Genomic DNA, 25,834 nt, shown 5'->3' with positions numbered 1-25,834 from the left:
GATCGTTTATGAACAAGTTAAATAGCAACATAGTTCCCCATAAAAGTTCTCTTTCATGAGAACTTCCCATTTCCTCATATTCCCTCCCTGACCCATGTAGAGTTGCAACTTCATTGCTTTCAGTTCCCCCAAAGAAGTCTAATTCTGTTTAGGATTAGGCTTTCATTCCTTTTCCAGAGGAGTTGTAGAAATCTGATCCTCTTTCTAGAGGCCAGTCAGTCTCTAATGAATGCTGGGATATTTTGGAGAGTCAGGGGCCTTCTGCTTTCATTAGATCTGTGTTATTTTTTAAGGAGTCATTCTCTGTATTTGAAAGAGGGTGGGATTTGTCCGTAGGTAATCGTGATCATTCAAACAAATTCACCAGTGGTTGCGATCCTATGCCCCCTGGCGTGAGACTAAGTCCTATGGAGTTCAGTGGGACATGTTTCTTAATAAGGAGGCGCAGGGTTGATCTTACCAACAGTAAAGCTGTATCCTCTTCTCAGAGCCTACAAACAAAAGAATGTAGAAGAGCTACAATGAGCTTCTTCGGCTAAGGGGTGAGGGGGATGACTGCATTCTCAACTCACTTCTCCTTAACCCTTCCCCCACTGCCTGAAAATACAACAATGACCCATCTGTGTAGACAGACGAAAGCAACTAACATTTAGGCAGGGGCTCTTCTGCTTATGCTGCAAAGACAGTAATGACGACTACACAATGTTTAGTGAGGACCTCAAGCTGAAATGAAGATCTGACATCTAATGAGGTCAAGAGCGCCGGCGGAAACCTTCCCAAACAAAACACAGACAAGAAGCTGGTCGAGATGAAGATGAATTTATTGTAAATGATACCGGCAACATAAAAAAAACAAGGCAAATTTCTTAGTGCCACCCTATGCTTCGTGAGCCTTCTATTTTACATTCTGTTGCAGGAATAACATTAGCTGGTAAGAGTTCAGTAATTGTAAAATCCAGGTGTACCCATCTCAAGAAACCAACACAGGAGGTGTGAGTATCAGAAAAAGTCCCACCCTCAAAATAATAAATTAGGGCTAAACTGCATTCTTAAGCCTTGGTCCTTAGAAATCAGTGGTTAGGTAAAATACCCAAAACCTAATCCTACTGAGATATATTCTTCAATTTTCTCCCTGAACCTGAAACACAACAGGCCAAGTAGGCTTGCGGATATAATTACATTTTTTGCTAGTCCATGAAAAAAATCTGTGTCATAAAATGGTCCATCTTATATTGGTGGCAGCCTTAAACTAGTAAGAGTCAGCTCGCATGTTGATACTGCCGTGGGTTCTCTATCCCTGGCTATAAAATTTAGTAGTTCCCTGAATATTCAGTTACAACTCGTCATGCGCAACAATAGTTTCTCAATATCCCAGTGTTCCGCTGACAGTACAAAGAGCAGCATACAGTGCAATAATAAAATAATGCACTGTAATCAACAACAACAAAAAACAATGAATAAAACAACTGATTAATTTGCAAAGCTCTGAAGAATTTCAGTCCAAGGCATCTGGAGGATTGCCTCACTGAGATAATCTGTAGGAACATTGTAGGTCGATCCCCGCGTCAGTGAGGCTTATTTGACAACAAGAAGAAATTGGGCTTTTTGTGTCATCAGCCCAGCCTTGTGTATTACTCTGCATATGGAGATTCAGCAGGTGTCTTTTGTGCCAAAATTTAAAAGGTTAATTGATGCCTTGAAAAACAACAACACACTATTATGGTTTTTATTGTATAGTTTTATCGATGTCAACCGCTTTATTATTTTTATTGTTTCATGTTTATTAAATTTATATACCACCATTCATCTGAAAATCTCAGGGTAAAAATACAGGATAAAAGCACAAAAACTTATGGAAATGGCAAAACTTACCGGAAGAATAAGAAATCAAGATAACAAACTTTTTATGAAAGAATGAAAGTGGTTTATTGAATATTTACAGATAAATTGCAAACAGATAAAAACATTTGCAGGGTTATTGTAATAACCTGCAGTTTCATAAGAGTATATATTTAAGGAAGCTAATTAAATGAATTTGGATATGCAGAAGATATATATACAGTGGTACCACGGGTTAAGTACTTAATTCGTTCCGGAGGTCCGTACTTAACCTGAAACTGTTCTTAACCTGAAGCACCACTTTAGCTAATGGGGCCTCCTGCTGCTGCTGCGCCGCCGGAGCACGATTTCTGTTCTCATCCTGAAGCAAAGTTCTTAACCTGAAGCACTATTTCTGGGTTAGCGGAGTCTGTAACCTGAAGCGTATGTAACCTGAAGCGTATGTAACCCGAGGTACCACTGTATATATATATATAAATTCAAGGAACCACAGAAAGTGGGGGAAGGAAGTCAAACTTTGGAATGTTAAAATGATTGTAAAATTAATGAAATGTATAAATTTGAAAAGTATAAATAAAAACATTAAAAAAGAAAAGCACAAAATGACATAGTGGTATATAAATATTTTTATAAATAAATAAATAAAATCGGGCTCCCACTCTGGGAAACAGTGACAACCTTGTGGGGGGCCGGAATATATATATATATTGGGGGAAACAACAAATTCCTATGCCCCACAAATAACCCAGAGATGCATTTTAAATAAAAGCACACATTCTACTCATGCAAAAACACACTGATTCCCGGCCCATCCTTGAGCCGGATTGAGAAGGCGATTGGGCTGGGTCCAGCCCTCGGGCCTTAGTTTGCCTATGCATGGCCTACACTCAGTGGCGTAGCGTGGGGGGTGCAGGGGGGGCCGGCCGCACCAGGTGCAACATCGGGGGGGGCGCACGCTCGGACTCGCAGCTCTCTGCCCCTACCTGGCTCACTCACTCACTCACTCTCACTGCAGTGCTGGCTGTGTGAATCCGATCCAAGCCGCCGGGTCGCCGCCCACTGTGGAGGGGAGGGTGCCAGGCGTGCGGTGTGGTGCGGAGAGAGAGCGAGGGACTATCTGGGGAAGGGACAGTGCAGCGAGGGGGGGGGGCGCCTTGCCCTGGGTGCTGACAACCCACGCTACGCCACTGCCTACACTCACACCCATGAGGCAAGGTGAAGCAACTTCTTTGGGAGGCAGGATCCACAGGGGCATGAGATCCAGCCTTCAAGGAGTGTGTCACCCACTGCTGCCACTGCCATAATGGCAGCAACAACTGCAGTGTGTTCCCTGGAGAATGGACCTGCCTCCTCTTCAGTGACCCTTTCCCCCCTAGTGCTGCCTCTACAGTGGCTTCTTGATGAATAGGAGGCACTGCTGATCTCTCTGAACCCTTGTTCTCGATACAGATCTTCATTCCCCCTCTTGTTCCTGACATAAATCTTCAGTCATCCCTTCTTGTCTGGAGGGGAGAGTGCCATTTTGTGGTTCTCCTCAATATCTCGAACTGACCCTGCCTACACTGTATTCCTATTAGTGCTCAAAACAAAAGCTGGGGGTTTTTTTTGCAGCCCAATCCTTTAAGCGAGTTCATTCAGAAGGAAATCTGGAATTTAGTGGGACTTACTTCCTAGCGAACGTGCCTGGATTTCCAGCCTTAACATTTCTATGAAATGCCTCAGCTGCGTGGATCAAACGTTCAAATAAAACCGGAGAATGGGATTTGCACGACTGGCTTAGCAAATAGCTGACATTTCCTTTATCTGAATATCGTTGTAGGATGCTTGAAATGGGGCAATGAGTGGTACTCACAGTGAAATATGGGAAAGTCACACATGGTGGATACGTTCCTGATGGTTGTTATGCATGCTAAGTCACTCCGATTCCAGGCAGCGACCGCAGAGGGTTTTCAATTCTGAGTGACTTCAGCTTGTCTAGTGCCAATTCCTTGTATGGTATTTTGCCAGGTGATTATTCCTTGCTGAATGCTTTTGCCTCCTGTTGGATAATATGGATTGCAAACACATACCCTACACACTGGACGAAGGCAGGTCACAGAGGGACTTCTCGCTAGCAGACAGCTCTCCCCCTACTCTGTATTAGGCTGCTGAAGCAATTATGTTTTGTAGCCTTTTTCCTGCTTCCTTGAAACATACAACAGTCAGGGAATTCTTTAAAATACCTTATGCCTGTTTGAAAGCTTTTAACCCTCTGTGGTTGAGGGTTAAAGGAAGACGGGCTCTGAATTGATATTTTTGGCTTTTTTGACGGAGATTTTCTAACCCACTACTGGCCTGGCAATAGTATTGTTCAAGATGATGTGAAACTTGTAATAAATGTGAAGGTAAAAAAATAAAGGAGAAATTTAAGAATGAATGGGGGGAAAGACTAGTAAATATCTAGGGATTAGACTATGATATAATATGAAGGGACTGTGTGAAAACTGTAAGAGGCTGCATGCTAACTCGTATTTCAATGGGGGGGGGAGGGAAACCACATTTATCCTTTTTTGCAGGGATGTCCACTGTTAAAATGATATTATTGCTTAACCAAAATTTCCTGCTTCAGTTATTACCAAGGCAACAAGGAAATAAATGGCAACAGTTGGTATTAAATTTCTTTTGGAAAAATAATAAGTGAGAATGAAGCTGAGAATATTATACAGTGGTACCTTGGTTGTCAAACTTAATCCATTCTGGGAGTCCGTTTGGCTCCCAGAACCGTTCATTAATGAATACACAACTTCTAACTGGCTGCAGGAGCTTCCTGCACTCAATCAGAAGCCGCGGAACTCAAGTCGGAAGTTCAGCTTCCGAAAAACGTTTGCAAACCGAAACATCTACTTCCAGGTTTGTGGAGTCTGGGAGCCAATTTGTTTAGCTACTAAGTCATTTGAGATCCAAGCTATGACTGTACACAGAAAAAGATGGGAGGGGAGGGTTCTGTCGGTTCCAAACATGTGTAATCCAGGAATAGGAAACCACTCGCCATGCCTCCCCATTTGGCACACAAGGCTGTTTTGGGGAAGCCACACTCACTACACATGGTGGGAGGTAGGAATGAACTTTTCTCAAGAAGGAGAAATCTCCAACATATGGGGTGCAAACTCCAGAGGACCCTACTCAGCAGTTCCATTTAGATGTTTAACAATGTGGTGGATGAACTAAAACCCTGTGGAACCCCACAATGATGGTTCCATGGGGCCGAACGATGCTCTCCAAGCATCACCCTCTGAAAACGACCATCCAGGTAGGACTGAAACAAGAGCAAAGTGATGTTGCCTATCCCAAGACAGCTACTGCAGAAGGATACAATGGTCAATGGTACCAAAAGCTGCTACAAGACCAAGGGGAATCAACAGCGACACATTTTCCAACTCTCTCCCAACAGAGGTCATCATACACCAAAGCAGTTTTCATGCCAAAACTGGGCCTAAACCCTGATTGAAATGGATCTAGAACATTGGTTTCATCCAAAAGAGTCTGGATCTGGTGTGCAAGTGCAACCACTTACTCAAGAACCTCGCCCAAGAAGGGGAGATTAGAGACTGGCCAGTAATAACTTAGATTATCTCAATGCAGGGAAATGCTTGAGGAGTCGTCTTATCAGTGCCTCCTTTAAGCAGGCAGGGAGCACCCCTCTCACAAGGAGACATCAATCACCTCTATGGGCCATCCTACTGTCCTCTCCCTGCTAGTTTTTATCAGCCATGAGGGGCAAGGTTTTCAGTTCCAGATTGGCACAAGTCAACTTGGGTCAACCCCCACCTGCACTGCACCTAATTTGTCAGCATGTGACAGTAGCCACACCCCAGGAATGCTGGCTAAACCAGGTGAGAGTAGCCGATAGGTGTCAGACCCTCAGTGAGGTAGGAACTTCCCCTGCCTGTAAAGACAGGCTCTGGTGGAGTGAACGGATGAGACCAATTGTCAAGAAGGTGGTTACTGCATGTACTGTAGAGAGAAGTGAAGGGCAGATGGGGCTCATCAACCTGGGAATGTAGCCCATTGAAGAGAAGAAAAACTCTGATCCTAAACCTCCACTGCCCTGTGGGCTATCTTTGGGAGAAGAGGGGAGGTCCAAAAAATATCTAGATGGTGCCTAGGAAACAACTTTCACCTTAATATCAGCAAGACAAAGGAGATGGTGTTGGACTTTTGGAGGAAGAGAAGAGAACTAGCCCCGCAGTACATCGGGGAGGGCAGTGTAGAGACAGTCTCTTCCTTTAAATTCCTAGGAGTTTATCTCAGTGAAGACCTTACTTGGAAAATAAATACAACCCAAGTGGTTAAGAAAGCCCAAAAGAGACTCCATCTCCTCAGAGTATTGCGAAAGGACGATGTCAATCTACATTTGATGATCTCCGTCTACCGCTCAACAATAGAAAGTGTCCTTTCATACTGCATCACGGTGTGGTACGCTGGTTTGACATCATCTGATAGGAAGTGCCTACAGAGGGTGGTGAATACAGCACAAGATATTATGGGCTGTCCTGTGAATCCACTGGACGAAATAGCGGAAGAACGTTGCCTCAGAAGAGTGAAGAAAATTCTCAGGGATGATTCACACCCTGGCCGGCACTTTCTTGATCTTGTCAATCTTGGGCAGAAGATATAGAAGCATGATTAGTCACACCAACAGGGTAAAGAACAGCTTCTATCTGTTGGCTGTTAGACTGCTGAATGAAAAGATAACAACAGGGCAACTGACTTTTGGGTTTGGTGGGTGTGCGTCAGTAAACGAGGGGAATTGACTAAGAGAGCTGAGTGGGGGGTGTTCATATAATCTCACTGGATACAAGTTGTACAAGTGACAATAAAGTATTTCAAGAAAAGGCTAAGGAGTAAGCCCTACACAAATCCAGAGTGGAGTCCCTAAGGCAGTTGGAAGGCACCTTGTATGCCTCCTTCTGGCAACTTGTGCTCTGCTTTCCTTTGAACCATATCAGCAAGGCCAAATTTTGAAGGCAACCCAGGACCTCCATACACACTGCCCAGGCTCTCGCCCCAGGGAGATAATTTCAGTGCTGCTAACTCAGCGATGTGATGTCACCCCTGGAGGAGCACTCCGAAGACAGACAGATGCCAACAATATTTTACAAAGGACTAGATTGACCACAAAAACCACAGCAAGGCTTGGGATCTTGTGGCTCTCCAGATGCTGCAGAACTACAGATCATCCTGTTCACTGGTCATGCTGGATGGCACTGGTGGGTGTTCGCGTCCAACAAAATCTAGAAAGCCTCAGATTCCCCACCCCCCTTTGAAGAAAAGGTAGCAAAAATCCTCACCGCCTTAGTTCTAAGGTTCTCGGCAGTTTAGCAAACAGAGCTGTCTATATGTTACAATACTCTAGCTGTGTGCAAAGATGAGAAGTTTTCTGGGCACTATCTTGAGTCCAGTTGCTTAGTAACTTTAGTCAGGTGGTCATAAATAAATCCTGCCTTAGATGTTTTATATATAGTGGCCGGTGAGATAGATAATGCACCTGGTCCTCTGCTGCACAGAATGTTTTCAGAGTGTATCATTTATATTATTTTGGTAATCCTTGCATGACAGTATTATTCCCTCATAGGACTCTTGTAGGGGGTGGGGTGGGGATTTGTCTAAAACAAGTTGGAGCATGTGGTTAATTCACCTGCTGACCATGAACTTTCTGGCTCACTATTGATAGTTCAGATTCTGAGTCACATGACACTGCATCAGAAGACAGATAAGGATGGGGATTTTTTTTTTAAAAAATTGGTTCGCATTTAAAGGCAAACCCACTAAATCTTGCAGTTTCCAAAACAATATGTGAACTGAAACCCAGCCATCCCTTGAAATTCGCATTTCTCTGAATTTTGCAATGCATTTCTCCAGCCAAATAATGTGTACAAAAATGCATATATGAGGGTAAAAGTGTAGATAAAATCCATATATCAGTGGAAACAGAATACAAAAAATACAATATTTTAGGTAAAATTGTTTTGCAGGATGTATTTTGAGGCAAGCAAGCATAGAGATGTGTCAGTTAGGAGAAATTCACACAAAAATGTGACTATGTTTTCCCCAAGGCTTTTTTAATCACAAACTGACATGGAAATGTGGAAAACTGAACATAAGACATGAGAAATGAGAAACTAAGAGAAATCAAAATTGACAGATTTGCCCATATCTGCCATCTCAGCTAATTCTGAGTATGCATGTATGGGACTGTACTGTAGGGCAGCAATCCTAGAAATCCTTATAAGAATAAACCACATTAAGCTCAGTAGAATTTACTCCTGAGTAGTTGTGCTTAGGGTTGCACCAAAAAGGCAGTTTGTTTGTGCATTTTCCCTTGAACCAAGTCCCACTGAACATAGCAGGGCTTATTTCAGAGAAAGTGTGATTAAAATTGCACTGTAACTCTTTTAAAATCGACCTTCACCTGGTTACCTGTGGCAAGACTCACTGCTCGGTAAGCAGACAGCCACTGTTTCTGTGTTTTCTTTTGGGCCAAGAATGATTAACACAGGAATGTGTGGGTAGCAGTAAAACATTTTTGTGGGCTAGTAAGTTTCGAGAACTTATTTGCAGAGGTGGGTGATTAATTCTAGCCTCCAAATTTAACTTTGGCGAAATACAAATCTGATCCTAACTGGTGCTCTTTGAACTGCCTGTAATGTGTAAGTATTGTGGTACATTCTAAGAAATGTGCTCTTTCACGCTTCTTCCCAGCATCCAGGAAGGCATCCAATTCTATATGCGCTTGTCTCTTTGCTTCATTCAGAAGCAAGGGTGTGATCATCTGTTGCTCAGGGTGGAGCCAGACAGGATTATTTTTTCCTGACTATGCAAGCAATGTCTTTTTCCATCCAGGATCAGATAACAGACCAAACTCTGTTTGGATGTCTTTTTTTAAGTAATGAAATATCCCTTTCATTATTTTCAACATGAGCTGGTCATATAAAGTTGTCTCCACTCTTATTCAGCACTGCAAATATGAAATTCTGTTGGCTGCCTGGATGAAGTTCTTAATACACAGGGACGTAGAGAGGCCACAGAACAATTATTAAAACAATTGCTACCAAGTGGGGGAAATCACGTTGGCCATGGGATTGCACGTGGAAGATGAATCCTTTCCGAGTACAGTGGTACCTCGGGTTAAGAACTTAATTCATTCTGGGGGTCTGTTCTTAACCTGAAACTGTTCTTAACCTGAAGCACCACTTTCGCTAATGGGGCCTCCGGCTGCCGCCACACGATTTCTGTTCTCATCCTGAAGCAGAGTTCTTAACCTGAGGTAATATTTCTGGGTTAGCAGAGTCTGTAACCTGAAGCCTATGTAACCTGAAGCGTATGTAACCCGAGGTACCACTGTACTGTGGTTCTAGAAGCTGTGTCTTTGTTTTTCCAGAGGAAGGACAGGGCCTGCAGCCGAACAACAAAAAAGTCCCATTGCACCCTAAAACAGGAAGTTTTATTAGAACACACATCAGCTTTTGTGGATTGAAATCCACATCATCAAATGGACATGGCACAGCAGGGTACCCTTTTTAAACTCAGATCTCTATTACACAGCAGGGGAAAGGTTGTAGCTCAATAGTACATCATCCGTCTTGCATGCAGAAGTTCACAGGTTCAATCCCTGCCATCTCCAAGAGAGACTAGTCTGAAAGCCCAGGGATCCATTGCCATATTGAGCTAGATTGATCTATGGGACTGACTTGATAAATGTCAATTTCCTATGCTTCCACCTCCAAAGCGAAGGTTGGGGTTCCAATTTCCAGAGTAGAAAGGATGGAACCTTCTCCATTTGGTGCTTAAACCCCTCTAGTTAATCCCAATTGCATGTAAGCCGGGGGGGGGGGGGGATTTGCCGCTCTTCACATCTGCTCCCCTTTAGTTGGTAAATTGGATTCCTTGGACTACCTTCACTAGTGCTGCCACAATTAAAGAATTGGCGCTGCTCTTCCATGTCTAGTGGTGGTCCTCCGTGTGGGTTGCACCAGGCAGTGTCCTCGCAGAGTGTGTCCATGGAACAGATCGATGAGTCTCCCCCTTACCCGTAATGGCCAAAATCTGCCACCTCTCCTTAGCACCACTGGTCAGGAGAGCTGGGTGGACAAAATCCAATCCATAGTTAGGCATGCTAAAGAAGCCATGTGTGTTTTCTGTTGGATTTTGCAAAAGCTGACCTGGGTTTTTATGGGGAGAATGGATGAAGATCATAAAAATCAACTAGAAATTTGGTTTGGAGATAAGCACCTTCCTCAGCAGTGGCAGGGATGCAAACTGATGTGTTTCTTTAGTGGGTTTATTTTAGCTGGGAGAGGGGAGGTGGCGGCCATGTATTCAGTTTGAGAAGAAGAGCTTCACTCTGAATGACGATTGATCAGTCACATGCAGCTCCATCTTGTGCTCAGAACAAATATTTTTTTTTGGGGGGGGGGGCAAATTGTACAGGGATGAAGATTTCTTTTGCCATTTCTGCTTGGTTTGCCATTTGACCTCATCCTGCTCTTCCACTTCACCTTATGCAATAGCAGCAGGAGCCTAGTCTCAAAGAGGCTGACTTTATTAGACTACCTTTTCCATGGAGGGATAGCTCTAGTTGAGATTCAAGCAGGCTCTCTATTAGCCACCTGCTTGGTCACCTGTGGTGAGCCAGAGCCATCTCCTAAGCACAGATACAGTGGTACCTCGGGTTACATACGCTTCAGGTTACAGACGCTGCTAACTCAGGAATAGTACCTCGGATTAAGAACTTTGCTTCAGGATGAGAACAGAAATCGCGCTGCGGCGGCGTGGTGGCAGCAGCGGGAGGCCCCATTAGCTACAGTGGTGCTTCAGGTTAAGAACAGTTTCAGGTTAAGAACGGGCCTTTGGAACGAATTAAGTACTTAACCCAAGGTACCACTGTACTTTATAATACTGGTCCTTTTCTTCTTTGAGGTCAATATTCATACAAAGAGCTGTTGCACATTCAGAGAGACTAACACCCCACCCCACTCTAGTAACCTTTGTGCAACTATTTCCAAAAGTCAGGCTCAACTTCGGAGAGCACTGTGTAAATCAGTGGCTCCCAAAGGGGCCGTACCACCCCTGGGAAATGGCAGCCCCTAAGAGACAAGGGGCAGGGTGGGTGTGCTGAAGGTGTAATTGAAGTTGATATCACTGGGTCAAGTTCATCAATTTTGCTGAATGAATTAAACTAAATAGTTTTAAAGGGATTTTGAATAAAAGTGCCATTAATTTACTGTTTGAATTTCAGTGTGCTGTTGTCTTCCTTAGTGAGTGGTGCAAACCACTATTTTGAACAATGCCTTTAATTGGGGCCCCTGTGTATGCGTTTATGGACCACCCCAAAAGTTTGGGAGATGTAAGTGAAGCCCTCGAATCAATCCTTTTTTTGGGTGGGGGGTGGGGGGTATTACACTTCCGCTATTTCTTTTAATCCCCGCTGTGTGTTGGAAACGCTGCTATCCATGGTCTCCCCTTTCCACTTTTCCTGCTCACCTTAAACTTAGCGCTTTTTGGCACGCATTCTGCTCCGGGTCTCCTTGGGCCAGGGGGAGGGGAGGGAGTGGGCGAGGCTTCGGGTGCGGAAGGAGGCGAGCTATTGGCTTCTGGCCGGCAGCCTCCTTGTCAGTTTGGGTGGGTGGGTGGGGGAGCAGGAGGGGGTGGGAGAAAAGAAGGACGGGAGGAGGCGGAGGAGGGAGGCTGTCCGCTCGCTCGCTCGCTCGCTCTCTGGCTGCTGTTCTCCCCGTGCGCTTCTGGGCCAGCCCTCTTTTCAGGATGCAGCCTTGAGGGGGGATGCTGCGCTCTCCGCCTTTGGACTGAAGCCCCTCATTGCCCTGCAGTTGGGAAAGCAGGGCGCATCGGAAGGGCCTGGAGCCGGGCTGTCGAGACCCAGCCGGCAGCGAGGGACCATCCTCTTTCTCTCTCTCTCGCTCGGACCCTCTCCAGGCACCTTTCTTTTCATTTTCCCCACTCCCCGCTTTGGCACACCGGATCGGATGGATCTCTAGAGAAGACGGCGCGGCGCCTTTGGGAATATAAGTGGCGCGGAGGAGGCGACGGCGGGCCAGGCGAGCGAGCCAGCAGCGCGCAGGGGGCCAAGGCGCCCCGGAGGTTGGGCAGGGGGGCGCGCGCGTCGAGTTTTTTTTTGGCACGCTCGGCGGTGGAGGCACCCCTCTCCATGGAGACGAGGCGGACATGGTCCACAAGGTGGAAAACGAAACGGTGGTTCTGGGACTCCGCTTGGCCCGCGCTACTCGTCGCTTGGATGCTCCTGCTGGAGGCGGCGGAGGTCAGGGGAGGTAAGGAAGGAGGCCAGCCGGGCTGCCATCGCCGCTTTCTCCCGTGCCCCGTTTGGGAACGGGGTGGTGGTGAGGGAGCGGGGGGAGAAGATAGCAGGCAGGGAAGCCCCTGACTTGTCTAGCCAAAGGTACCCGGGCTCACAAGTCCGCTCACATCTCTGGAGTGGTGGAAGGCACTCTGTGCGCGCTTAGAGGATTCCTTGCCTCTTCTGATTGTTGCGTAGAAGCCAGGCGCTTGAGCTAATCCCTGACCCCAACTTTGAGCTCCTTCGGACTTTAGGGCGGGGGGAGGCATGACATTTCCATGAAGTCCCCCGGGGGGGAAAGTTTTCCTACCCACCCCCTGTGACCAGTGGTGGGTTTGGTGATGCTTCTGCTCAGATTCTCTTAGTCGCAGGCTTCTACCTTGCTGCTTGCTTGGGAGTACTAAATTTACACTGAACTCAGGTCAGTTTCAGCGTAATATCCATAGGATGAGGCTGCGAGTCTCCTCCGCTCCAGCTTCTTGAGGCTTTCAGGGAGTCGTGGAGCAGCGGCGGTGGGAAGGTGCTAAAACTGGGAAGGAATGCGGGACACTTTCGGAACAAAGCTACTTTTCTTTGTGCGCCCGGCCAAATTTTTTGGAAACGCTTGGGGAAATTGGTTTCTGCAAACTCTCACCACCAGCGCAGCGCCTCTTGAACTTGCCGAAGTCATTAAGCCGATCAAGTTCACAAAATCTTGGCCAAAGAGAGAGAGGCTGGAAGGAAAGGGAGCGGGGGCTTTGTGAATACTTGAAATAGGAGGTGGGAGACACTGTCTGTAGACTTTAAGTCATGCCACTTTCTCAAAGCGGGGTGGAATAAATAAATGTTAAAATAAAAAATTAGATCAGCAGGGGATTCTTTACAGCAGTAAACCCCCTTCGATCCTAAATGTCTCTCTCAGGTATCAGGAACCGACTGGCGCCCTCTGAGTATGTGAGTGCGGCTCTCTTTTTGGCTGGCGAGAAATAAGCAGTAAAGGGACTGACATTTTTGAGCTGCTGTAGCGTGGGACTTTTTGGCACAGAGGTCTTCAACCACTGTTTATGGGGAAAGAGAGAAGAGTACGTAGGAAGTCTTCTGTGGAGCCCTCAAGCTTGCGCGTTCGGAGAGCGCAGCAGTTAGACAGCCCAAGATATCGCCTTACCTGTTTTGCATCTCCGACCTGTGACCAAACACACACGCACAAACGCCAGAGCCCCAACGGGCTCTTTCCAGCTTACGTGGCAAGCCTCTGACAGGAGCTCAATGCATAGCGCAGAAGGAATCTCCTCCCTTTCTCCTCCCCTCCCCTTAGGTGCATCCCTGGGCAGGAAAGAGCGGGGCTGACTGAGTGGTCCGTTAGGTGTCTGTGGCCACTTGTGAGCAGGGTCCTATTCCTGGGCGTTTGCAGAGTCTAGAAGGAAGTTTGAAACTTCAGAGAGTTCCCGCGGGAGGAGGAGGAGGAGGAGGCGGGGGAGTCAAAGGGGGCCATGACAGGGAAGGTGCCTCCCTTTCTCCGTATCTGGTGTGTGTGTGTGACCCCAAGGGGAGAATTGCTCCGGAGGGCGCAACCCCACTGCTCCATCAGAATAGCAGCGGAGCCACCCCACAGCTGGGAAGCAGCAGCAGCAGCTAAGATACCAGCAATACGGGAAATGCGCCTTGGAAATAAATCTGCATCTCTGCACAGGACAGAGATCTGCTTGTATCACTGCCTGGCAGTGCGCTGAGTTTCCCTTCTCCAGCATCAGCAGGTCTTTGTCACTTTCTCCCATATAGTGGAATCCCTTGAAGTGACTGGGTCGTTTTGTTGTGGTGGTTCTTTTTGGTCCATCTCCTGCAGCCTTTGCAGCCTGGCCTCCAAAAGCACGCAAATCTTGAGTTGTTTTTCAAGGAAATCCCTAGGATGGCTGCTTTCTTCTTCTTCTTCTTCTTCTTCTTCTTCTTCTTCTTCTTCTTCTTCTTCTTCTCCTCCTCCTCCTCCTCCTCCTCCTCCTCCTCCTCCTCCTCTCGTGGTTCTCGGTTTTGTAGATCTGTTGGTCTGGCTCACGATGCAAATCGACTGTGGAAGAGAGAAAGGTGCTTTCAGAGAGCTCCCTCTCAGCCTCTGGGTGCCTGATCACCTCTTGGACTTGTCAGTCACATCCCTCAGTCTTTCTGCCCCCTGCTGGCTCGATTTGGGTCTTCGAAGTGGGGAGGACCAGTCAATCCATGCTCACCTCTTACCTTGAGCCATGAATTACTTCCACCCTGGTCTCCCCATTCCTTGGGGGCCATAACATGTCCGGGAAATATATACATCTTATTCCAAGCAAAGCAAAGCGATTTAAGGAATTGTAAAGATGAAAGCACAGTTATTGGTTTCTTAACTTTCTTTTTTTCCCCTTCCACACCCCCTGGCTATCTACTTTGTTTCCCAGATCTCCTTAGGAAATGAGAATGCTAAAAAGCTGAGGGTTGTAGCTTGTTTCAGATGGGATCAAGCTCACTTTCTCCAAATGAAGCTCAGATGACTGAAAAAATATGTTGGCAAGGGTTTTGCTGCATGGTGCCGATCTCTCTGGGGCTGTGATCCTCTTAAGCGCACTTAGCCTGGGAGAAAGCTCTGTCGAAACTGGAAGGGTTTCCTTCCAAGTGCATGTGCTTAAATCTCAGATCACACGGTAAACTGACAAGTTCATAAAAAAAAAAAAATCGAGCTTTTGTCAAATCCCTGCAAACACCTTATGGGAGTCCATGCGGTCCCTAAACATTCTGTCCTTTGTTTCTTTGCCTAGAGAAATCATTAAGCAGCTTTCTGTGCCGTTGTAAAAGTTTGGAGCACATTGCTTGGTCGTTTCAGTGGGAATTAAATCCCAGTAAGAGTTGGATCTCACCTCGCATTTCCACAAAATCATTGATAAGCAGTTGCATCCTTTATCTGCTCATTTCTTTCAGCTAATAAGTCCTCAACGTTATAGATAGGGATCTTCACTCCAGCAAGATAATGCAGAAGAGGGGTGGAGGGGGAAAATCCAATGTATGCCATATGTGGTAAACTGCAATTATTAACATTAGAATTTCTGCCTCTGCTGTGAAAGGCTTTTCTTTTTTACTTGAAAATGAATAAAATGGTTTAATATTGGACAAATCTTGTACCATTTTCTATCAAGCAAGCCTTCACGCCATCTTAAACAGCTCTCCTTAGAACTTAGTAATTAACTTCCAATAATTCTGCAACCCTCCGCAGAATTTTTGGGTGGGGGAATCAGGAAGGACAAGATAGAAATCAAATAAATCTGTCAAAAGTTTTGAAAATAACTTCTTAGTTAAATACGCATGGGTTTGCTTGCATTCACAGAGCCTCAACCCAATGTTATGTATGCTTACATGAAAGTAAGTTCCACTGAATCAGTGGGGTTACTCCCAAGTAAGCATGCATAGAACTGCAATTGCAAAATAACCTCGGCAGAATTCTAATTCCCACTTCAATATTTTATAATATGATATTTCCCGCAATGGGACTATCAGTGGAGAATTCCCATTCATTCTCTTAGGGCTCTCCTCTTACGACAGAGAATCTGTCCCTCTCTGATTTATGCAACCTTTGGCAGAAAATACTTCCTTTCATTGCAAGTCAGATATCTAAGACTTTCTTTGATTCACATCACCTTTTAAATATGACATCTGTTGGCAGGGATGATTGGGACGAAGGAGCGGCTTTTTTCAAAGTAGCTATAGAAGACGAGTAATTTACAATCCAGTTTTGTGAGGGTCCCTTGTATTAATGCCCCACCGTGATAGTGAATGGGAAATAAAATGAAATATTCACTTGGTGTCAAACCTCATAACACCCAAGTCTTGCGTGTCAAGACCCCAAGGCCACCCCCGTTTATGAATAAGACACAGGGACACAGATATTAGGTTACTGGTTATTGGGCAAATTTAGGCCACAACTTTATTGGTTACAGAATGTGAGCAGTATTGGCTTAGGCATTGGAATTGTCCCAACTATATCTGACTTCTGCCCACCATGCAGGGAGTCCTGTAAGGGTCAACCACCAGTAGGGGGAGCACTGTCAATGAGAATCAACTCACGCTTACCCCTGGGTTCCCGATGGGGTTGTGGCATGGCCCCCTCCCTGGGCTTCGGACAAGATCCACGCCCCTGATCCATAATCTCAGAGTTGTGGGTTCGAGTTCTACGTTGGGCAAGAGATTCCTGCCTTGCAGGCAGTTGGGCTAGATGACCCTTGTGGTCTCTTCCAACTCTACAGTTCTATTCATTCTGACATGACTATATAAAAAATAGCGATTTGGTGCCTTTTTCCCATGATGAAACCGAAGGTTGTGTGCATAGGGTTCTCAGATGGCTAGATCTGCTCAGCTTTACAAGAATAAGCAGTAAACATACTGAGAAGGAATTTAGAGGAAGGTTATAAATAGCCAATCGCCTGATCACCTAGTGTAAGAAACAGCCTCCTCTAGGCGACCAATCAGGGAAGCGTTTGTAAATGGAAAGAGAGTTGATTCTTCCCCCCTTCCCTTATGGGCTACAGACATCGCACACCAATGGCTATCCATAGGGGAGTGTGGCAAAGCAGACTAGGGGGAAATTATGGGTTAGTGACTTCTGCGGATATATTTGCAAGTCTAATGAACGGAAAACACCTTCAAGAAGCAACAAGGGGATTTGTTGTGCTATATATATATATATATATGCTAATGCAACTCCTGAATGAAAAATAGTAGAAAAATTGGGCCTACTTTTCTTGGCTGGATATGTCTAAATTCACATTTTTTAAAAAAAATCCAGTTAGTTTTTTAAAAAAATTAAAATAAAATATGAAGCTCTTCACAGAAACCACAAAATGGAAACACAACCCTGATTGTATGAAAATAGGGACAGAATGGGAATAGAATTTCTATCCGAGAGAGGAATTTGAATTGTTTCTTATTTCATTGCAAGTACCATGCTAGTCTATAAGAAATAAGAAACAATTTCAGTTCCCCTCTGGAGCTACATGCAGAAAACCACTTGCGTGTTGAAGGGGAAGGGCCTTAGCTAGTGGCAGAAGATTGCAGAAAGGGTTCTGGGTTCAGTTCCCTGGCATCTCTGGGTGCAGATGAGAGAGAATCCTGCCTGAAAACCAGGAAAGTGATGCCCAGTCTGTGTGTACAATAATGAGCTAGATCAGGCTTTCCCAAACTTGGCCTCCAGCTGGTTTGGGACTACAATTCCCATCATCCCTGACCACTTGTCCTGCTAGCTAGGGATGATGGGAGCTGTAGTCCAAAAACAGCTGGAGACCCAAGTTTGGGGAAACCTGAATGGACCTGAGTGGTCTACCTCAGTGTAAGATGACTTCTTATATTTCTTTCCAACTTGCTGATTTCAGAACTGGAATTTGCATATCCTTCAGCTAAACAGACACACTACTCATTTGTTCCCCTATGTGTAAATGTCACTGGTTGCAGAGTGCAAGAGTTCTTCATATTTCTGTGTGGCTTTTATTTGGCTTTGTGTCCTTTCACTCTAGCATTGGCCAATATGCCAGTGTATTAAATGTCACTGCCAACTTTAAAACAAAAAAACTGGCCTGGTCTCTGTGAAACCCAGGAATTAAACAGGTGGAACTTTCCTCCACATGCAGATGAGTGTTGGGAAAAGTTTGGCTATGCTACATTTTTGTGGTGTAAGCTGCTTTCAGAAGAAGGGCAACATTGGGTTGGGCTGACACCCAGTTAGGCTGCAATCCTCACCATCTCCACTCAAATGTCTCGCTGAATTCTATGGGCCTGACTCCCAGGTATGCGGGGCTAGGATTGCTTCCAATGTTTTCGTGAACCACGGGGTACCCGGTGGAAAGTCCTGCAGGAGCGCACGATCTCACAGCAGACGCTAGTGGACGGTCTGGCAGGCCCAGTGGCATCGCAACAGGGGGCGTGGTGGGGGGGGTGGTACGCCCCAGGTTCCATGCCTGTGGGGGTGACAAAGATTCACCCTGCAGGGGCTTGCAGCAGCGTGAGCAGCCATCGTGCCGCCGCAACCGCCCTTGGAGGAACCTTCGTTCGCAGTTGCAGCCGCGAGTAGAGGATCCCGGCGGTGGCAGCAAACCACTAAGTACAGTCCATGTGCGTCGCCACATGCATGCACTGTATGTAGCGACGCCGCACATGCACTGTATAGCGGTTTGCTGCCAGCACCACTCCAGTGCCGTAGGGACAGTGATGGGATCCCACCATCACCGTGAGAGCCAGTGTGGTGTAGTGGTTAAGAGCGATAGACTCGTAATCTGGGGAACCGGGTTCACGTCTCCGCTCCTCCACATGCAGCTGCTGGGTGACCTTGGGCCAGTCACACTTCTTTGAAGTCTCTCAGCCCCACTCACCTCACAGAGTGTTTGTTGTGGGGGAGGAAGGGAAAGGAGAATGTTAGCCGCTTTGAGACTCCTTAGGGTAGTGATAAAGCGGGATATCAAATCCAAACTCCAACTCCTCCTCCTCCTCCTCGGCAAACCGCTATACAGCGCATGTGCAGCATCACTATGTACAGCACATGTGTGACGCCGCACATGTGCCCTACGTCATGGTATCCACCCCGGGTGGCATGATGCCATCCTTCGCCCCTGGGCAGGCCAACAGGTCGAAAGTCCTGTCAGGCCCAGTTCCTGCAGCCAATCAAGGCATCAGGGCACCTGAGAGTCAGTCCCACACAAGCACAGTTGCAAAGACCTCCCTGGAACATCCTAGCCATGGTCCAACCAATGTGGGAAGTTGAGCAGCCACAGCATTTCAGCTCTGCTTCCCTTTAATACTTTGCATGCTGATTGCAGCATCTGGGCTTGATGAGGCAGATGACCCTCACCTGTCCTGAGCCTACTGTAGCTGAGGAAAAACACCTCCTCCCAAAGCTAACACACTTCACCTGGGCTGTGGGCCCTTGCCTGCCTCAACCTCCCAGTGCTTCTTTCCTGCTGCTCCCTATGCCTCAGAGCCCACCGTGTTTGTGGAGACAGGGGTCCCTCTGACTCTGGTGATGGGCCCTGCTTTTCTGGTTCCTGTGCATTGACTTCCATCCCCCATGCCATCTTCCGTTGTCTTGTGAGTACTTTCTACAGCAACTTCTCCTCCATCCCTGGCCTGCCCTCCTCTGCCCCAGTCATGACTATACCCCTTGCTGGGATCCTCTTCCTCCTCCCTGTTGCCCTGCCAGTTCATGGCATCATTGAAATCAGTGGGAAGCCTTGACAACTTTCTGCATTGATTTCAATGGGGCTGGGGGTTGACTAGGTTTGTGGGAAGTTCTCTTGGACAGGATTGGACCATGGGGTCATCTAGCTCGGCAGTGTCTATGCAGAGGAGCAGGAGCTCACCAGGGTTTCAGACAGGGGTCTCTCTCACAGTCCTACCTGGCATAGGTGCCAAGTCCCCGGGGCCCTGGGTGCCCGAGAACCCACAAAATTACCCATGAAGGGGTAGGACACCCACAAATTTCAGTGCCATGGCCATGCACGCAGCATGGCACCCATGGCCCCAGGCACCCATGGTTGTGGGGCCAAGTTGGCACTCCTGCTCCTGGAGATGCCAAGGTTCAAACCTGAGGCCTTCTACATGCCAGGCAAGTGTTATAGCACTGACCTGCAATCCTTCCTTTCCACTGCATCCAATCCATTGCATGTTTATGTGTGTGCAATACTTCAGGCATGGCCAAACGTGGCCCTCCAGACGTTTTGGGACTACAACTCCCGTCATCCCTAGCTAACAGGACCAGTGGTCAGGGATGATGGGAATTGTAGTCCCAAAACATCAGGGCCAATACTAGATGATCTGTGAGGAATGGGGATACTGCGAAACTGTTATTGTCAATATGCAATATCTTCCAAGAGTTCCCCATGTTTCAAATAAATTAGAACAGACAGTCAAATCAGAGAAACAAGGGAGGTGATTGGGAATGAGTCGAAATGGTCTCAATTTACAGTTGTGTCCCAAGGATTGCCAGGCAAAATGGCCATGTCTTCCTCAGTGCATATCCCAACCCTGGAGGTAGAAAGAATCAGGGGCCTGTCAAACAATTGGCTGTTAAAATTAAGCATTTCTATGACAGACCTGTGGCTGAGTGCTGATTCCTCCCCTTCCCACCCCCTGCTTTGGCAGCTGATACAGAAATATGCCTGGTATGTTGTGTAGGTTGTGCAGTCCTTGCCTTGTCCTTCACCAGAAAGCTTGAGAAAGACCCCTGAATGAAAAGAAGGTGGATTCCCCTCACCCAAAAGCCAGTCCTTCTGTGTGTTTGTGGGGAAAGGTTTTTATACTTCTAGTCTTTGTCTTTATATTTTAAAATATTTTGTGGGGAAGGGAAATCTCTCTCTTCTGTTACATATAAACAATGCACATTGGGTTTTTTAGCCACTATTAATAGTGGTGTTGTTGTTGCTAAAGTGTGTATTGAGGAGTGACTTCCTCCCTAAACCATATCTCCCCCTTAGATGTTTTCTCTTGGGCCCCATTAGTACACCACTTTCAACAGTCAATGGCTTTCCCCCAAGGAATCCTGGGAACTGTAGTTTAAGGATGCTGATAATTGTTAGGAGAGTTAACTCAGAGTTTAAAATTTCCAGAGTGGTTCCAATCCCTCCTCTTCTCCTGTGGCGCACCCTTTGAGAACCACTGCAGTAAACAATGCAACACTAACATCCCTGTAGTTCTTATAATAGATAGATGTTTGCACAACAGATGTTAATAAAATACACTGCTTTTAGGAGGGTGTCAGAGTTCAGTGGTAGAATATGTGTTTTGCATGCAGTGGATCTCAGATCCAGACCATGATATTATCATCTAAGAACCAGGTAGCCAGTGGAAGATGTCTTTCTTCCGGAGACTCCAAGGATTTGCAGGTGAGCAGATTAAACCAGCATTCTTCAACCCTGGGTCCCCAGTCGTTGGGTTACAACTCTCATCTTCCCCAACCAGCTTAGCCCAATGGTCAGGGGTGATGGGAATTGCAGTACTAGCAACATCTGTGGACCCAAAGGCTGAGGAATGTGGCAATTGGCCTAGCAAGACAAAGTCTGACATGATATAGGTCAACTTTCATTGTTCCCCACAGTTTAATTGCATTGCAGGGGGGTGGACTAGAAGACCTTGGGGTCCTTTCCAACTCTGAGATTCCAGGATTAATTTTGAGTATCTTCTGGAGAAGACTTTCCTCGTTCTTCACTTCCCTGCTACCAAAATCTCTTCCTCCCTGCAATTAAATCTGAAATGCCTTGCCTTTTTCAAATATTCTGCATCAATAATTATAAGCCCTTAACTGGCAACTAATTGCAAAGCTATGAAGAGATGGTGGGGCTGTACTTCAACTCCCAGCCCCTGCAAGTGTATATCTGGCTAGTTCTGATGTCCTGGAGGGCACTTCCGGCCGGGAAAGCAGTCAGCAAAGCTGAGGAGGCTGGATTTTGACCTGGCACCTCCAGTTTTTTCTGACCCCTATTAGGAACTACAGGAAAGGAAACCACAAATTTGACACAGCAGTTTTCCTGCCCTGTGGCTTTCTGGCCTTGTCCAGGCACTACCCTATCTGCCAGAAGGGGGAGGGGTAGGTGGAATTGCAACATAAAACCCCAAAAATAATAATGCTAAAACTGACACAATACCTAAAAGACTGGAACAAGTCTATGCTCCTCAAATATTATCATTATTTTTCTTTCGGTGTGTTTTGTTTTGAACAGTCCAGAACAGTAGGGTTTCCACCTGCCAGCGTGATTAAAATGTTTCTTTCTCTCCCTGCCCCCCCCCCTTCAACTTCCTTTCATAAGAAATCCTCATACCGTTTGCTAATTTACTGTTCGGCTGGCTGTTTGAGGATAACAGGGCACAAATAAAGTAAATGGAGCGCAGGAGACATCTCTTGTGCTTTTGAGAAAGAAAACAGACTCTTGCAAAGCTATCAAGGTTTAGGGGTTTTTTTTGGGGGGGGGATGAGCACAGCCAGCCCCAAAGACAGGCTGGGGGCAGGGGGTAGAGAAGAGAAAAGAAAAACCTCGTCTATTTACAGATTCTAGACAAGCAGAGAAAGGCACATTACCCGTGATCATAATTACAGTATCGAGTTCTTCAATGTAACGTTTGCAAACTGCACATGTTAATAGAGGAATTGTTGACCTTCTTATTCACGTCGGAGCAGGAGCCGGCAATTGTGGAATTCTTTCAGCACATAATCACCCCTAAGACGTGGCTTGAAAAGAAAAGAAAAAAAGAAACCCTCTTGTGAGCACAAGGCTGGGGTACCCAATGTAAGCCAAATCGACAGTGCATTCAGCTTGAGAAATGGAAGCGAGATTATTCAGTGCTGGTGGCTAAGAACTGAAATGTAGAATACACATGGCTCCTTGGAGCAAGCCCACAAACCACTCCCAGCTTCGTCTTGTTTTCAGGTGCAGTGAATTAACTGCACATTGCACTCCTAAAAGGAACCCAGACTGCATTTGCATGGCAGTTTTCACAACTCCCCCCCCCCCCCGTTAATTTCTGCATTATGTTTGAACTTTCAAACAATGGAAATGTGACTTCCAGAACTATAGGGAAATACAGGGGAACTATCAGGGAATATCATGCAAGTTTGTATAGGGCTGTAGTTTGCTAAAGGTCCTGAGAGGAGGAGTTGTTGTTTAGTCATTTAGGCGTGTCCGACTCTTCGTGACCCCGTGGACCAGAGCACACCAGGCACTCCTGTCTTCCACTGCCTCCTGCAGTTTGGTCAAACTCATGCTGGTAGCTTTGAGAACACTGTCCAACCATCTCGTCCCCTGTCATCCCCTGTCATCCCCTTCTCCTTGTGCCCTCAATCTTTCCCAACATCAGGGTCTTTCCCAGGGAGTCTTCTCTTCTCCTGAGGTGGCCAAAGTACTGGAGTCTCAGCTTCAGGATCTGTCCTTCCAGTGAGCACTCAGGGCTGATTTCCTTAAGAATGGGTAGGTTTGACTGTGTTTGACTGAGAGTTGTTAGGAGACCTCTGTTCCCTTTGCAGAGCTACGTTTCCCAGAGTGGCTTAATGATCAGTCCCTCTTCCCAGTGAACTCTGGAAATTATAGCTCTGTGAGGGGAATGGGGGGGGGGGGGTCTGCTAACAACCTTCAGAACCCTTAACAAACTACTGTTCCTAGGGCTTTAAGGGAGAGGCAGTGGTGTTGCGTCCTTTGCTGGCGCCCACTGTGCCCATGCTTATGGTGGGACCAGGTGGGGCTGGGCACAGAGGGTAAACAAAACCCGCTGTGCCAGCCCAACCCTTGCCATAGCCATTGGGCAGGCATAAGGCACAGAGGGTTCACTGGGGTGGGCTGTGCCTCCTGCCTGCCTGGTAGCAGCAGGTAGCCTGGTGGCCAATGCAGTTCTTGATGGATGCATCTCCCCAATATTGGCTGGGCGGTCATTCAGAGAGGGGGCTGGAGGCATGACAGTAAGGCCAGGCCGGACTCTAGGACCAGAGACCTCCGGTGGCAGGCAGGGCAGGGATCCCTGTATGGGGGCGTCTGGCTCACATACCCCAAATCATGTGCCCAGGGCTACGGCCCCCCTGGACCTCCCCACACTCTGCCCCTGGGGGTAAGCCATGACTGTGTAGCATGATGCTGCTTTATATGTGCAGTAGATGGGGACCCAGAAAGAGGAAGCTGAAAGCCATGGCCATCCTCTGGACTGGATGTAAGTAAGAAAACAGGCAGATGGGAGAGGAGCCTGGCTGAGGGCAGACAGAGATTGATTGGGCAGTGCCTGGGTGGGCCAACCTATTCATTGCAGTGCCAGTAGAAGCCAGAATAGATGGCAAGAGATTGGGTTGTATTCAATGTAGGACAAAGTAGCACTTCGCATGAGCAGAACGACTTCTGATTGTGCAGTGGGTCTTTCTCCCACCCCATCCCTCTGTGTGCCCCCTAAATCTGTTCTGGATTCCCCCCTCCCTCCGCAGCCTCCAGAACAGATTTGGGGTCAATGCAGGGTGCACATGGTGGGAGGAGGCTCCCATTGCACAAGCTGAAGTTCTGCTTGCACAATCACTGCCCATTTTATTTAAACTTGTGTTTGTGTTTTGAAAACACATCATGCTCTCCAAAATGCATGCATTAATGTCTGTACATGAGGGATTGTTCATGCCAGGGACAGAACCTAGGGCCACTGAACTTGGTCCATAGCTTCCCAAGCAACAGTGCATTGTCTGCATTTTGTAAGGCTTGCATTTGTGTGTCAAGGCCCCTAGGAGAAATAAAGACCAGGACACAGAATTTTAGGTTAATGTTAATGGGCAAATTTAGGCCACAACTTTATGGGTTACAGAATGTGAGCGTGGTATTGGCTTAGGCAAACCACCAGTAGGGGGAGCCCCGCCGATGTGGATCAACTCGAGCATCCCTTGGGTTCCCTAGAAGGGGGCATGGCATGGCCCCTTGCTGCTCCCTGGGCTTTGGATGAGATCCCACACTGGGGGGGGGGGGGCTGAGTGGTCCAACCACAAAGCATCCCCACATGGAGGTGGAACCGATTTATATAGAAACAAAGAATAACGTGTCTGACAGCAGCAAGCCAGCAGTAAATCACACAGAGCAAGCTGGAGTTAACTCTTTAAAGCAGGGTGTGCCCAGGAGGGTCAGGCCTAATGAGTACAGCAACTCAGGTCTTGCCTTGATGAAGCAGTGGCCAAGACTAAAGGTCTCCCAACAACTGGCTATGTCTCCTCTTCCACTTCATATCTGTTCAAAATCCTAGAATGCCAAACTGGAAATTTGATCTGCTTGGCTGCTTTGCCAGTAGAAAATGTGTGAGAAGCTTCAAAAGAACGTGAGATTGGGTTCTTCAGAATGGAAGTTGGCGTGACATTTTCTGCTTAGTGCAGTTGTGCTAGTTTGCTGCTGCTGAATGCCTGTCCGTAGCACTTACTGTACCCCACAAAGCATTTCCTTCCACAGCAGACCCAGTAACTCTGCCGACTAGTCCAAATGAGCTGCCTTATGGGGGTTGCACTTGAAGCATCAGGGGTTTGTAACCTCACCGAGGCTGGTGTCATCATGCAAGGCAATAGGATTGTCCGTGAGACAGTTTTGGGTTTCAGGCAGTCCTGTGTAGTTGGTGAGACGCAACACAGCTGCCACACGTGTATGTATTTAATTTAGACCCCCCCCCCTTCATTCCAAAGGCTCTGAGTAGTTCCTACAAATATTTTAATTGCTTTAAAGATGGGGCAATCCTCTTTGCCTAAGAAATGGGTTGTTTCCCCCCTCTTTTTACCATGAGCACATCTAAAATACCTGTTGCATTACAACAGATATTCTGAAAGCTGCTTGCAGTTGTTAGGCTTTTTTCCCCAACCGGGAAGGGGCTAAACTCCCTAGCAGCCCTTTTGAGTTAGATTGTGCTTTCCTTTCCTTTTGCCATCAAGGAGCTTCATTTAGACTCCATCAAGCAGTCTAAAGTCTTTGAGTTGGTATATCAGCCTAGAATAGTTCTCCAGTACCCCCAAAGTGCTGCATTGCACCCAGGACAGGCATGGGGAACTTTTGGATTTTCAGATGTCGCCAAGCTACAGCTCCTATCAGCCCCAGCAAGCATGACTATTTGCCTGGGGTGATGGAAGTTGTGGTTCAACAACATCTGGAAAGCCAAAGGTTCCCCACATCTGACATTCGTCGTCTT

General features: G+C 46.8%; 1 protein-coding gene across 4 annotated transcripts in view; it reads left to right on the top strand.

The window, feature by feature from the left end:
* The first annotated feature begins 11,559 nt into the window (after positions 1–11,559).
* Positions 11,560–25,834, top strand: part of COL11A1 (collagen type XI alpha 1 chain) — a 263,565-nt gene continuing 249,290 nt past the window's right edge. For 3 of the 4 annotated variants that reach the window (XM_083445147.1, XM_083445145.1, XM_083445148.1), the window contains exon 1: positions 11,585–12,164. In XM_083445147.1, coding sequence (XP_083301273.1) covers positions 12,044–12,164 — 121 coding nt within the window. In that variant the 5' untranslated portion in view covers positions 11,585–12,043. Of the gene's footprint in view, positions 12,165–25,834 lie in introns of all 4 variants that reach the window. The other variant, XM_083445146.1, reaches the window with a different exon arrangement.

Source organism: Podarcis tiliguerta, assembly GCF_965153285.1.
Source record: "Podarcis tiliguerta genome assembly, chromosome: 6".
Classification (NCBI taxonomy): Eukaryota; Metazoa; Chordata; class Lepidosauria; order Squamata; family Lacertidae; genus Podarcis; species Podarcis tiliguerta.
This window is presented reverse-complemented; position numbering and strand designations above follow the sequence as displayed.